Source organism: Grampus griseus, assembly GCF_964374135.1.
Source record: "Grampus griseus genome assembly, chromosome: 6".
In the NCBI taxonomy this organism is placed as follows: Eukaryota; Metazoa; Chordata; class Mammalia; order Artiodactyla; family Delphinidae; genus Grampus; species Grampus griseus.
Window position 1 is genome coordinate 82,788,547 of NC_139000.1, and position 15,418 is coordinate 82,803,964.

The following is a 15,418-nucleotide window of genomic DNA, read 5'->3' on the forward strand; positions in this document are numbered from 1 at the left end:
ATGTTCTTCTTTAGTCTCTGTCCTTCCTCTCTCGCCTCAGAGGATATGAGATGCTATCTTATAGAGCAATATTCTCTCATGTTATTCATTATGACGTCTTCCTAAACTTCATTCCCAGGTCGAATAGTACCAGGTCTGCACCACAGACTCCCCCATCTACTGTACAGATGATAAACTGAGGAACGAATGGGATTTCACACACAGCTTAGAGAGTTTTTATACTCCATGTGAATGCCAGTATTTTGGATTGCATTTTATTAAGAAGTTTTGAATTTCATCGAATGGTTCTTATTTGTAGCATCAATTAGGTGAGCCAGTTTCCATCCATTTAATCTAAGGTTGGTTCTATGAAGAGTTTAGAGAAGTTATTGGCGGTGGATGGGAAAGGAGTGAACACTGATCTCTTTGAAGGAGCACATTGAGAATTCCTCCCCAAATCTCAACAGAAGAAACTCGAAGACGTGGTCTGCTTACCAACCAACCCCCTCCATGCCTTGCCAGCCATAACTGCTCAGCGTCCTTCCTCTTGAGGCATGTGATCCGTTAGCAAAAATAGGGAATGCCTGCAGTGTTACCAGAGCTGTACTGAGGGGTGCTTAAAAACATTGCTGAGCTATAGCAGGGAGGGTACATTCCTTGAAGTGATGGAACTTGAACTTGCCTTTAGGAGACCTTCCAGAGTAGGTAGAAAAAAAGATCAAACTTTCCAAGAGGCATGAGTAGGTTCGGCCTGGGTGAGGAGCCACAACTAAGTTTGCTGGCAGAATATAGGGCATGAATTGGAGAATGCAGAAGCCAGAAACACAGAGTGACCCATCAGAGTGAGTACAAGATGTCCTGTGGGGAGGGGTTATGTGTGTGTGTTTTTAGATAAGCTACTTAAACTCTCTGAATTTGGGGGGCATTACTTATAATGTGAAGGCAAGTTGACGTCCTCTCAAGAGGGTAATTATTGGGCTCAAGTGAGATCATCGAGTAGAAGTTCTTTGTAAAGATCAACTGCTCTGTGTTGACAGATGATTATGGTGGGAAGGTGGTGACAAGTGGTTAATTACAGAGCTAAAACCCCAGGCTCGTGGGTTGAGAAAAATAAAACCTGCAAGTCCGAGTCAACTCCCCAGCTAAGTGGATTTCCCATGTTGCATCAGCTCATTCTGGTGCGTTTAGTGAAGAGCATGTTCCTGACCCAAGTCGATCACTGAAAGGTCTCTCCTGGCACCACTGAGTACCTGGCAGTCAAAGCAACAGTTCTGACTCCCAGTGTCACCCTTGGGATCACATTCCATCTCACAAATATTTAAGCAAGAGTGTGAGGGCCGATGGCCAAGTTGCACATACAAGACAAATATCTCATTGTGTTTGTCACTGCACAGTATGTGGTTTTGTGAGTTCTAAAAACCATCCAGTGACTGTGACTGGAATGTGACAGTAATTTGTAACCACGGTGGCTCTTTTTTTCTATTTTTACTTTTTGGGCCCACTTTTGTGACATGCTCCAAAATCCTGAGAAAGGGCTGCGAAAGAAATATTCAGAAATGTTCTAAACGGGTTTAGAAAACTTGTGAACCCTGTCTGAACTTTTATTACATGCTCCCACCACTCACCCATTTGACATCAGAACAAGGAAAGCATTATTTGTAATGGCATGTGTGAAATCCCAGAGGGGATTCTTGAAAGAATTAGAGTGAAAAATCTGTCCCAAAGAGACTGCAAGCATAAAATAAATGATCAGATGGGAAAACATGTAAATCAGAAATTGAATCTTTTTTTCCCCTTCTTTAAAGGACACAGGAGCCTCTTCTTTGGCCATTAGCAATACAGGACAGAGAATCCGAAAGAGTAGGTGTAATCAGAGGGGCCCCAGAGTACTTGTCATTGCAGAGTGAGGAGTGTGGGAGAGTTGTAGTGTTGACTCTTCTTAATGTCTCCCTGGCTGCTTCCCATTGAGAAAATAAAGGCTAGATAATACAGGCTACAGAGAAAGAGGCAACACCTAGAAAGCATTTAGTGCATTAAAATTCATAAAGGGCTTTCACAAATATTGTCTGCTTGAGTTAACCCTGGGAGGTATATATTGTTACCCACATTTTATAGTTGGAAAAATTAAGACACAGAGAGGTTTGGCAAGTAGTGAAATTAACTCTGGAGCCCAGGGTGTTTTTTGTTTTTTGTTTTAATTGAGGTATACTTGACATATAACATCATATTCGTTTCAGGTGTACAATATAAGGATTTGATATCTGTATATATTACAAAATGATCACAGCCATAAGTCTAGTTAACATCTGTCTCCTCACATAGTTACAATTTTTTGTTGTTGTGATGAAAACTTTTAGGATTTACTTTCAAATATGCAATACAATATTATTAACTATAGTCACCTTGCTGTACCTTACATCCTCAGGACTTATTTATTTTACAACTGGAAATTTGTACCTTTTGGCCCCCTTCTAAAGTCATGAATTGAGTGTTGTCCACTGCACCACAGCTGGGAACACAAAAAGAATATGGAAAGCCTGGCGTCTCCATAGGTTAACATGTCCCAAAGTGGGATATTTACCGTCTGGTTCTAGGAATGTATGTGAGTGGCTCTCCATCTCTCTCCCTCTCCCCCACAAACACACAGCCAAATTAGTTTAATTCACTAAGTTAAACAAAGTTAAATCTGTTCTTTCTGCCTGAGACACTTCAAGGGAATTCTGTGCATTATGAATCTCCAAGAAATGAAGAGGGTTACAGGTTATAGTATATTGGACACATCTGAACTAGGAACACATGTGGCAAGCTAGCTCTTAATACTTTGAGGGTCAGGTATCCAAAAGAACACCGAATTGGTCCATAATATCCCACTCTTCCCCTTACTACCACAGACCAACTGTACATTGGATGTATGGTCTAATTTCAATATTTTTCTAATTCTACTTTCAATATGTCAATTTCAATTGTTTCACTATTCCCATTCAAGAAAGAATTATGTCTTTTTCACTAAAAACCTGGGCAGAGACCTCTCACTCCCCATAACTCTGTGCATATAGCTCCCTGCACTGCCACAAAGCCTCTCCTTGGTGCTGGGGTATAGGCTGCCAGCACCCGGGGGACCATTCCGCCTTGGTATCCTTCGTGTTTGTAAGTATCTGAAAACGTAGGAAACTCTTGTGTGTTGGCAGATTTCCTTTCCCAAAGTCCTGGGTACGTGGGGTTTCAGAGTTGCAGAGTCAGGCAGATAGCCATCAGCCAGAAACACGCCCATTTGGCTGTGCCAGTATGAACACCAGCAACCATTCTGGTCAGTGCCTGTGTTGCACAGGTTGTGTTTTCGATATCGACCCTGGTGGTGAGTATTGTCATGTCCAGGCAGCTCCATGAGGGAAATCTGCGCTCGTTGAACAGTGACAACCTGTCCTGCGGAATGAGGAGAAAGCGAGGAAATTGAAAGCTGATGGAAGGCAACAAGCTTGCACTTAGCGCATGAACTTTTGGTGTATTCAAAGCTGAACAGCAAAAATACAGGGGCGCCTTAACCCTGAGCCAGCAAGTCATGTTTCAACTTGTCAGACTTGGATTCCTCGTACAGAGAAGAATGGGGAAAAATCGTGCATGCTTTCTTTGATGCTAAGAGCATCATTTGAAATCACCAAGCAAATTAGACATCTCTGACACTCTCCACTCCTTGGGCTACGGAGTTGAGCAGCATTTTTCAGGCACTGTTAGTCCATTTCCTTCCCTTAGTGAGTCAGAAATGGATATTGAGAATTATAATCGGGCAGAAACTCTGTGTGGCATTGGTCTCAGAGGCCAGGGGGTGGGAGTTGTCTGGGAAATCTAATTCCTGCTGTCCTGTGAGCTCACCCACTGCCCCGCTGTCAGCATGGCATTTGGGCAGGTAGCGCTGAGGTTCACCAGCGTGAAAAGTAGGACCTGTCACCCATTGGGCTACTGTGCAGAAATCTTATCTTGGTTTAAAAATCAGACAGCCTTGATGGGCTACAAACCTGTATGGAATACACTTAATTTTTCTCCAGAAAGTAGGAAATCGTAAACAAATCTCTTTGGTCAAAGTTTTCTTTGCCTGTGCTAATGCTGTTGCTATCTAATGCCTCAGACTTGGTGCTTTTACTAAAATGGGCTTTTCAAAAACCATACTTATGTATTAACTTTTTTTTTAACATTTTAATTGGAGTATAATTGCTTTATGGTGGTGTGTTAGCTTCTGCTTTATAACAAAGTGAATCAGTTATTCATATACATATATCCCCATATCTCTTCCCACTTGCGTCTCCCTCCCTCCCACCCTCCCTATCCAACCCTTCTAGCTGATCACAAAGCACCGAACTGATCTCCCTGTGCTATGCGACTGCTTCCCACTAGCTATCTATTTTACATTTGGTAGTGTATATACGTCCATATATACACTACCACTCTCTCACTTCGCCCCAGCTTACCCTTCCCCCTCCCGGTGTCCTCAAATCCATTCTAGGAGGTCTGCGTCTTTATTCCCGTTTTGCCCTAGGTTCTTCACGGTCTTTTTTTTTTCTTTTAGATTCCATATGTATGTGTTAACATACGGTATTTGTTTTTCTCTTTCTGACTTACTTCACTCTATATGACAGATTCTAGGTCCATCCACCTCACTACGAATAACTCAATTTTGTTTCTTTTTATGGCTGAGTAATATTCCATTGTATATATGTGGCACATCTTCTTTATCCATTCATCTGTCGATGGACACTTAGGTTGCTTCCACGTCCTGGATATTGTAAATAGTGCTGCAATGAAGATTGTGGAACATGACTCTTTTTGAGTTATGGTTTTCTCAGGGTATATGTCCAGTAGTTGGATTGCTGGGTCATATGGTAGTTCTACTCTTAGTTTTTTAAGGAACCTCCATACTGTTCTCCATAGTAGCTGTATCAATTTACATTCCCACCAACAGTGCAAGAGAGTTCCCTTTTCTCCACACCCTCTCCAGCATTTATTGTTTGTACATTTTTTGATGATGGCCATTCTGACCCGTGTGAGATGATATCGCATTGTAGTTTTGATTTGCATTTCTCTAATGAGTAATGATGTTGAGCAGTCTTTCATGTGTTTTTTTGGCAATCTGTATATCTTCTTTGGAGAAATATCTATTAAGGACTTCTGCCCATTTTTGGATTGGGTTGTTTGTTTTTTTGATATTGAGCTGCATGAGCTGCTTGCAAATTTTGGAGATTAATCCTTTGTCAGTTGCTTCATTTGCAAATATCTTCTCCCTTTCTGAGAGTTGTCTTTTATTCTTGTTTATGGTTTCCTTTGCTGTGCAAAAGCTTTGAAGTTTCATTAGGTCCCATTTGTTTATTTTTGTTTTTCTTTCCATTTCTCTAGGAGGTGGGTCAAAAAGGATCTTGCTGTGATTTATGTCATAAAGTGTTCTGCCTATGTTTTCCTCTAAGAGTTTGAAAGTGTCTGACCTTACATTTAGGTTTTGAATCCATTTTGAGTTTATTTTTGTGCATGCTGTTAGGGAGTGTTCTAATTTCATACTTTTACATGTAGCTGTCCAGACTTCCCAGCACCACTTATTGAAGAGGATGTCTTTTCTCCATTGTATATGCTTAACTCCTTTTTCAAAGATAAAGTGACCATATGTGCATGGGTCTATCTCTGGGCTTTCTATCCTGTTCCATTGATCTATATTTCTGGTTTTGTGCCAGTACCATACTGTCTTGATTACTGTAGCTTTGTAGTATAGTCCAAAGTCTGGGAGCCTGTTTCCTCCAGCTCTGTTTTACTTTCTCATCATTGCTTTGGCTATTCGGGGTCTTTTGTGTTTCCATACAAATTGTGAAATTTTTTGTCCTAGTTCTGTGAAAAATGCCAGTGGTAGTTTCATAGGGATTGCATTGAATCTGTAGATTGCTTTGGGTAGTATAGTCATTTACATAATGTTGATTCTTCCAATCCAAGAACATGGTATATCTCTCCATCTATTTGTATCATCTTTAATTTCTATCATCAGTGTCTTATAATTTCCTGCACACATGTCTTTTGTCTCCTTAGGTAGGTTTATTCCTAGGTATTTTATTCTTTTTGTTGCAATGGTAAATGGGCATGTTTTGTTAATTTCACTTTCAGATTTTTCATCATTAGTGTGTAGGAATGCAAGAGATTTCTGTGCATTAATTTTGTATGCTGTTACTTTACCAAATTCATTGATTATCTCTAGTAGTTTTCTGGTAGCATCTTTAGGATTCTCTATGTATAGTATCATGTCATCTGTAAACAGTGACAGCTTTACTTCTTTTCCGATTTGGATTCCTTTTATTTCTTTTTCTTCTCTGATTGCTGTGGCTAAAACTTCCAAAACTATGTTGAACAATACTGGTGAGAGTGGGCAACCTTGTCTTGTTCCGGATCTTAGTGGAAATGGTTTCAGTTTTTCACCATTGAGGATGATGTTGGCTGTGGGTTTGTCATATATGGCCTTTGTTATGTCGAGGTAAGTTCCCTCTATGCCTACTTTCTGAAGGATTTTTATCATAAATGGGTGTTGAATTTTGTCAAAAGCTTTCTCTGCATCTATTGAGATGATCATATGGTTTTTCTCCTTCAATTTGTTAATATGGTGTATCACATTGATTGATTTGCGTATATTGAAGAATCCTTGCATTCCTGGGATAAACCCCACTTGATCATGGTGTATGATCCTTTTAATGTGCTGTTGGATTCTGTTTGCTAGTATTTTGTTGTAAAAGTTTGCATCTATGTTCATCAGTGATATTGGTCTGTAGCTTTCTTTTTTTGTGACATCTTTGTCTGGTTTTGGTGTCAGGGTGATGGTGGTCTCATAGAATGAGTTTGGGAGTCTTCCTCCCTCTGCTATATTTTGGAAGAGTTTGAGAAAGATAGGTGTTAGCTCTTCTCTAAATGTTTGATAGAATTCGCCTGTGAAGCCATCTGGTCCTGGGCTTTTGTTTGTTGGAAGATTTTTAATCACGTTTTCTATTTTAGTGCTTGTGATTGGTCTGTTCATATTTTCTATTTCTTCCTGGTTCAGTCTTGGAAGGTTGTGCGTTTCTAAGTATTTATCCATTTCGTCCAGGTTGTCCATTTTATTGGCATATAGTTGTTTGTAGTAAGTGCTCATGATCCTTTGTATTTCTGCAGTGTCAGTTGTTACTTCTCCTTTTTCATTTCTAATTCTTTTGATTTGAGTCTTCTCCCTTTTCTTCTTTTTGAGTCTGCCTAATGGCTTATCAATTTTGTTTATCTTCTCAAAGAACCAGCTTTTAGTTTTATTGATCTTTGCTATCATTTCACTTATTTCTTTTTCATTTATTTCTGATCTGATCTTTATGATTTCTTTCCTTCTGCTAACTTTGGGGTTTTTTTGTTCTTCTTTCTCTACTTGCTTTAGGTTTAAGGTTAGGTTGTCTTTTTGAGATGTTTCTTGTTTCTTAAGGTAGGATTGTATTGCTATAAACTTCCCTCTTAAAAGTGCTTTTGCTGCATCCCATAGGTTTGGGGTCGTTGTGTTTTCATTGTCATTTGTTTCTAGGTATTTTCTGATTTCTTTTTTGATTTCTTCAGTGATCTCTTGGTTATTAAGTAGTGTATTGTTTATCCTCCATGTGTTTGTATTTTTTACAGATTTTTTTCCTGTAATTGATATCTAGTCTCATAACGTTGTGGTCAGAAAAGTTTCTTGATACGATTTCAATTTTCTTAATTTTACCAAGGCTTGACTTGTGACCCAAGATATGATCTATCCTGGAGAATGTTCCATGAGCACTTGAGAAAAAAAGTGTATTCTGTTGTTTTTGCATAGAATGTCCTATAAATATCGGTTAAGTCCATCTTGTTTAATGTATCATTAAAACTTGCATTTCCTTATTTATTTTCATTTTGGATGATCTGTCCATTGGTGAAAGTGGGGTGTTAAAGTCCCCTACTATGATTGTATTACTGTCGATTTCCCCTTTTATGGCTGTTAGTGTTTGCCTTATGTATTGAGGTGCTCCTATTTTGGGTGCAGAGATATTTACAATTGTTATATCCTCTTCTTGGGTTGATCCCTTGATCATTATGTAGTGTCCTTCCTTGTCTCTTGTAATAGTCTTTATTTTAAAGTCTATTTTGTCTGATATGAGAATTGCTACTCCAGCTTTCTTTTGATTTCCATTGGCATGGAATATCTTTTTCCATCTCCTCACTCTGGCTGTATGTGTCCCTACGTCTGAAGTGGGTCTCTTGTAGACAGCATATATACGGGTCTTGTTTTGTATCCATTCAGCCAGTCTATTTTTTTTGGTTGGAGCATTTAATCCATTTACATTTAAGGTAATTATCGATATGTATGTTCCTATTCCCATTTTCTTAATTGTTTTGGGTTTGCTATTGTATGTCTTTTCCTTCTCTTGTGTTTCCTGCCTAGATGAGTTCCTTTAGCATTTGTTGTAAAGGTAGTTTGGTGGTGCTGAATTGTCTTAGCTTTTACTTGTCTGTAAAGGTTTTAATTTCTCTCTCTAATCTGAATGAGATCCTTGCTGGGCAGAGTAATCTTGGTTGTAGGTTTTTCCCTTTCATCACTTTAAATATGTCCTGCCACTCCCTTCTGGCTTGCAGAGTTTCTGCTGAAAGATCAGCTGTTAACCTTATGGGGATTCCCTTGTGTGTTATTTGTTGTTTTTCCCTTGCTGCTTTTAATATTTTTTGTTTGTATTTAATTTTTGATAGTGTGATTAATATGTGTCTTGATGTGTTTCTCCTTGGATTTATCCTGTATGGGGCTCTCTGTGCTTCCTGGACTTGATTAAGTATTTCCTTTCCCATACTAGGGAAGTTTTCAACTATAATCTCTTCAAATATTTTCTCAGTCCCTTTCTTGTTCTCTTCTTCTTCTGGGACCCCTATAATTCAAATGTTGGTGTGTTTAATATTGTCCCAGAGATCTCTGAGACTGTTCCCAATTCTTTTCATTGTTTTTTCTTTATTCTGCTCTGCAGTAGTTATTTCCACTATTTTATCTTCCAGGTCACTTATCCATTCTTCTGCCTCAGTTATTCTGCTATTGATCCCTTCTAGAGAATTTTTAATTTCATTTATTGTGTTGTTCATGATTGTTTCTTTGCTCTTTAGTTCTTCTAGGTCCTCATTAAACATTTCTTGTATTTTGTCCATTCTATTTCCAAGATTTTGGATCATCTTTACTATCATTATTCTGAGTGCTTTTTCAGGTAGATTGTCTATTTCCTCTTCATTTGTTACGTGTGGTGGGTTTTCACCTTGCTCCTTCATCTTTCTTTGTCTTCTCATTTTGCTTAACTTACTGGGTTTGGGATCTCCTTTTGCAGGTGGCAAGTTCGTAGTTCCCATTGTTTTTGGTGTCTGCCCCCAGTGTCAGGTGGTTCAGTGGGTTGTGTAGGCTTCCTGGTGGAGGGTACTAGTGCCTGTGTTCTGGTGGATGAGGCTGGATCTTGTCTTTCTGGTGGGCAGGTCCACCTCTGGTGGTGTGTTTTGGGGTGTCTGTGGACTTATTATGAGTTTAGGCAGCCTCTCTGCTAATGGGTGGTGTTGTGTTCCTGTCTTGCTAGTTGTTTGGCATAGAGTGTCCAGCACTGTAGCTTGCTGGTCATTGAGTGTAGCTGGGAGCTGTCGTTGAGATGAAGATCTCTGGGAGATTTTCGCCGTTTGATATTACGTGGAGCTGGGAGGTCTCTTGTGGACCAATGTCTTGAACTTGGCTCTCCCACCTCAGAGGCACAGCCCTGACACCTGGCTGGAGCACCAAGAGCCTGTCATCCACACGGCTCAGAATAAAAGGGAGAAAGAAAGAAAGAGAGAAAGAGAGAAAGACAGAAAGAAAGAAAGAAAGAAAGAAAGAAAGAAAGAAAGAAAGAAGTAAAATTAAATTAAATTAAAAAGTTATTAAAGTAAAAAACAAAAAATAATTATTATAAAAAAATTTTTTAAGTAAAAAAAAAGAAAGAATAGCCAAACCAAAAAACAAATCCACCAATGATAACAAGCACTGAAAACTTCACTAAAAAGCAAAAAAAAAAAAAAAAAAAAAAAAAAAAACGGACACACAGTACCCTAGGACAAATGGTAAAAGCAAAGCTATACAGACAAAATCACACACAGAAGCATGCATACACACTCACAAAAAGGAAAAAGGGAAAAAACTATATATATAATTGCTCCCACAGTCCACCTCCTCAATTTGGGATGATTCATTGTCTATTCAGGTATTCCACAGATGCGGTACATCAAGTTAACTGTGGTGATTTCATCCGCTGCTCCTGAGGTTGCTGGGAGAGATTTCCCTTTCTCTTCTCTGTTCACACAGCTCTCGGGGTTCAGCTTTGGATTTGGACCCGCCTCTGCATGTAGGTCGCCTGAGGGCGTCTGTTCTTTGCTCAGACAGGACTGGGTTAAAGGAGCAGATTCGGGGGCTCTGGCTCACTCAGGCCGGGGGGAGGGAGGGGTACGGATGCGGGGCGAGACTGCGGTGGCAAAGGCCGGCATGATGTTGCACCAGCCTGAGGTGCGCTCTGTGTTCTCCCGGGGAAGTTGTCCCTGGATCACGGGACCCTGGCAGTGGCGGGCTGCACAGGCTCCGGGGGGGCGGGGGTGTGTGTGGATAGTGACCTGTGTTTGCACACAGGCTTCTTGGTGGCGGCAGCAGCAGCCTTAGCGTCTCATGCCCGTCTCTGGGGTCCGCACTGATAGCCGCGGCTCACGCCAGTCTCTGGAGCTCCTTTAAGCGGCACTCTTAATCCCCTCTCGTCGCGCATCAGGAAACAAAGAGGGAAGAAAAAGTCTCTTGCGTCTTCGGCAGCTCCAGACCTTTTCCCGGACTCCCTCCCGGCTAGCCGTGGTGCACTAACCCCCTGCAGGCTGTGTTCACGCCGCCAGTCCTCTCCCTGGGATCCGACCGAAGCCCGAGCCTCAGCTCCCAGCCCCGCCCGCCTCGGCGGGTGAGCAGACAAGCCTCTCGGGCTGGTGAGTGCTGGTCGGCACCGATCCTCTGTGCGGGAATCTCCCCGCTTTGCCCTCCGCACCCCTGTGGCCGCGCTCTCCTCCGCGGCTCCGAAGCTTACCCCTCCGCCACCTGCAGTCTCCGCCCACGAAGGGGATTCCTAGTGTGTGGAAACTTTTCCTCCTTCACAGCTCCCTCCCACTGGTGCAGGTCCCGTCCCTATTCTTTTGTCTCTGTTTATTCTTTTTTCTTTTGCCCTACACAGGTACGTGGGGAGTTTCTTGCCTTTTGGGAGGTCTGAGGTCTTCTGCCAGCGTTCAGTAGGTGTTCTGTAGGAGTTGTTCCACATGAAGATGTATTTCTGATGTATCTGTGGGGAGGAAGGTGATCTCCGCGTCTTACTCTTCCACCATCTTGAAGCTCCTCCTGCTTCTTTACTTTTGTAAATAAGCTCAGTTGAAGTTTCCTGTAGTAGATGAAATTCCAAAGACTGGACTTCTTTGTATCCATAGCAACCTGAAACTCAGTTGCCCCTTCTGTAAAATGTGAATAATCATTTCTGCCCTGCCCATTGCTGGGTTGTGGTAAGCATGTTCAAGGCAGCTCTGTGTGCGCTCCTTACACTTTAAAGTGGAAGGAAGCTCCGGCCTTGCTAAGGAAGCAGAGTCCCTCGGTGGGTCATTTTGGATGCAAAACTCTCTACTTGTTATCCTGACCAAAGTTATCTTGTTAATTACAAGATCAAGTCATCCTCATACCAGAAAGTAGGTGTGTCTGTTTTTTTTTTTTTTTTTTTTTTTTTTTTCTTCGGTTCGCGGGCCTCTCACTGTTGCGGCCTCTCCCGTTGCGGAGCACAGGCTCCGGACGCGCAGGCTCAGCGGCTATGGCTCACGGGCCCAGCCGCTCCGCAGCATGTGGGATCTTCCCGGACCGGGGCAGGAACCCGTGTCCCCTGCACCGGCAGGCGGACTCTCCACCACTGCGCCACCAGGGAAGCCCTGTCTGTGTTTCATACAGGATGAATACCCACCCAATCACCATCTCTGCTCCTGTCTAGTTGTGAGAAAGAGAGAATTGCAAAAATGTGAGAAAAATCCTTTGACCACTCTTTGCCCTCTGTCTCTGTTGCTTGAGATTATAAACCAATCGTCTTTCCCTTCTGTTTTATAAACAATTAAAATTAATAAATACAAATAAAGGAAAGGGAAAAAAATGTCCCCCACATCTCCCTTCCAAACCTTTTCTCCTGATGGTGGGCACTGATGCCGCCTTGCTTACCCCTTTTCTGCCAGGTCGGTGGCCACACGATGCTGCCCATTCGCTGGATGCCTCCAGAGAGCATCATGTACAGGAAGTTCACCACCGAAAGTGACGTCTGGAGCCTGGGGGTCGTGTTGTGGGAGATCTTCACATATGGCAAACAGCCCTGGTACCAGCTGTCAAACAACGAGGTGAGAGGCGGGTGGCACCAAGACCCCTAGAGAGCTGACGCAGAGAGGCATCCCCGGGCTGGAAGTCAGGACACGCTCTCCTGTGGCTTTGTTGGGAGAAGCACCTCCCAAACGGCCTGCCATGTACCTAAATTTCATGGCCAAATTATAGTCACGCTCCAAACTTAAGAGTTCTAGAAAGAGAAAAGCACGGCATTTGCTGACGCGCCTGTGATCCTCTGGCATTGGGACCCAGGAGTCATTTCGTGCTGTTCATCTAGTAAATTGATAGCAGATGTGGCATTCCGGTACCCTTCGAGTCCAGCTAGCTTTGGTATTATTCCATTAAGGTTTCAAGCTTCTCTCCTTTTTGCATATTTCATTAGAACATTCACTTCTAGTGAAAACTCAAACATTTTATTTTCCTTTTCTAATCTGTTTGCAAATATGTCTATATTTGAGGCATCACTTCTTGGTCAAGCACCTCACTTCTTCAGGCCCATGTCTGTCTTTTATCCAATTCCATTATCCAAAATGACCGCTCATTTCTGTACCCTGGGGTTCCCTGGCCAGTTAGCGCCCTGACACAAAAGTGACCCTGGTCCCATCTCAGGCCAGTAAAACATTGGAATTCCAGGGTGTGCTTTGGGAGCATTCCATATAGATGAATTATTTCTCTAGCAGTTTGGTGAAATCAGTGTGGCTTGAAAAATGAATATAAACCCATCAAATTAACCATGACATACCAACCTAGAACAGTCACTCTCTTGCCTCTGAAAAAAAGTAAACACTGAGTGGGTTTCTTTAAAGCAGCCCTCTCTTTGTACTGACATTTATTGTATCCACATTGTTTTTCCTCTGGTCTGACCCTATCTTTGCTCTCCGTCCCGTCCAGGTGATAGAATGTATCACTCAAGGCCGAGTCTTGCAGCGACCTCGAACGTGCCCCCAGGAAGTCTATGAGCTGATGCTGGGGTGCTGGCAGCGAGAGCCCCACATGAGGAAGAACATCAAGGGCATCCACACCCTCCTTCAGAACTTGGCCAAGGCATCTCCGGTCTACCTGGATATACTAGGCTAGGGCCCTTTCCCCCAGACCGATCCTTCCCAAAGCACCTCCTCAGTTGGGCCGAAAGGATGAACGTCTTTTAACTGCCGCTGGATGCCGTCAATCTGCTGTTCTTCGCTCTGACAGTATTAACTACAAAGACACCGAGAAGCTTTCCGAGGGAAGCAGTGTGTACTTCTCCATCCGTAGACACAGTATGGACTTCTTTTTGGCATTATCTCTTTCTCTCTTTCCATCTCCCTTGGTTTATTCCCTAGTTTTTTGTTTGTTTGTTTTTCTTTCCTTTATTTTTTGTCTTCCCTGCTTCACAATCCTCACCCTTTCCTTTTTAATCAATCTGGCTTCTGCATTACTATTAACTCTGCATAGACAAAGGCCTTAACAAACCTAATTTGTTATATCAGCAGACACTCCGGTTTGCCCACCACAACTAACAATGCCTTGTTGTATTCCTGCCTTTGATGTGGATGAAAAAAAGGGAAAACAAATATTTGACTTAAACTTTGTCACTTCTGCTGTACAGACATCGAGAGTTTCTATGGATTCACTTCTATTTATTTATTATTATTACTGTTCTTATTGTTTGGGATGGCTTAAGCCTGTGTATGAAAAAGGAAAACTTGTGTTCAATCTGGGAAGCCTTTATCTTTGGGAGATTAAAACCAGAGAGAAAGAAGATTTATTATAAACCGCAGTATGGGAAGAACAAAGACAACCATTGAGATCGGCTGGCGTCAGTCCCAACTTAAGAAAACCCAGCGACTGTTAGCTGGGAACAGTGTATTCGGCACCTTCCCCCGAGGACATTTCTGAGGAGTAAAAAGACTGTTGAACTCTGTGCCATGGACTATTCTTTTCCCATCACCGGAAACACTAGAGTGTAGAACAGAGAAAAGATGGCTTCCGGGAGGTAAGATGGTACATCACACGTTCCGACAGTCTTGTCTTCGTGGGCCACGGTGATGGCGCTGGTTTGTTTTTCCAAGTGTTATCCACTGAGCCTGTGTCAAGTTCAGTTGAAAGGAGGTGGATTCTTGTCCAGCGATCATTTCAGGGTCAGGTGGGAAAGCCAAGGACTTGGAAAAGATAGGACAAGCTCTAAATTTGGAGGCAAGTTTCTCTTACAGTGAACTTTTCAGATAGCACTTCCTTCCAACCCCTAGCCTCCACCCCACCCATCCTTTTAACTGTGCAAGCAAAATTGTGCATGGTCTTTGTCGATAAAAATATCTTGTGTGCAGAAACTACCGCTCCAGACGTCGTGCCCCAGATATGTAGAGCAGATCCATAAAAGGTATAACTTATATAATTAGGGGAAGCTAATGGAATTCATCAGCTGAGTATAAGTGTCTCTGGGTCGTATGGTGGCGATGGGTTTTAACAAATATGGTCCCTGAAACCTGGCTATCCTCCACCATGTCGCACCCACTGTGGCCCTGTGAGAAGGGCAAAATCAACCCCCAAGGGACAGGAGACCTCACCCACCCTGGGGGTATCACAGGCATTGATGTTCAGTGTACACAGGCCGAGACCTTGCTCTGGGCTCTGGTTGGGAGAGTGGTCTCATTCTAATTGTACTCCATTGTCAATATGCTGTTTTGTTTTTTTCACTGCATTTTAAAAGAAAGTAAAAACAAAACCTTAGGCACAGCATACCCATGGGACACTGTGCCCAGGCCAAGCTTTGGAGGTGTGCTTCTGGGCATAGCCACGGGTTTTGCGAAAAGAGGTTGTAAATTTAAATAGAAATTTACAGTTATCTGGGTGATCAGTTATACCAAGGAAGAAACATTTTTCTGTTCCTCAAGAAAACTTGCTACCCTCTGTGAGGGGAATTTTGCTAACTCGACATCTTTATAACACGAGCCAGATTGAAAGGGAGTGATTTGAATTCAACTTAGGTCATTTTATTTCATATTTGTTTCTGAAGGTGCAATTGCTCTGTTTAAGTTTTGCTTG

At 42.3% G+C, this 15,418-nt stretch overlaps 1 protein-coding gene across 3 annotated transcripts in view; it reads left to right on the forward strand.

The window, feature by feature from the left end:
* Window positions 1-13,471, forward strand: part of NTRK2 (neurotrophic receptor tyrosine kinase 2) — a gene marked incomplete at both ends in the record, with an annotated part of 377,341 nt that extends 363,870 nt beyond the window's left edge. For all 3 annotated transcript variants that reach the window (XM_082655915.1, XM_082655916.1, XM_082655917.1), the window contains 2 exons: window positions 12,253-12,411; window positions 13,286-13,471. In XM_082655915.1, the coding sequence (XP_082512041.1) occupies window positions 12,253-12,411; window positions 13,286-13,471 (345 nt within the window). The remainder of the gene's footprint in view (window positions 1-12,252; window positions 12,412-13,285) is intronic.
* Window positions 13,472-15,418: the final 1,947 nt, after the last annotated feature.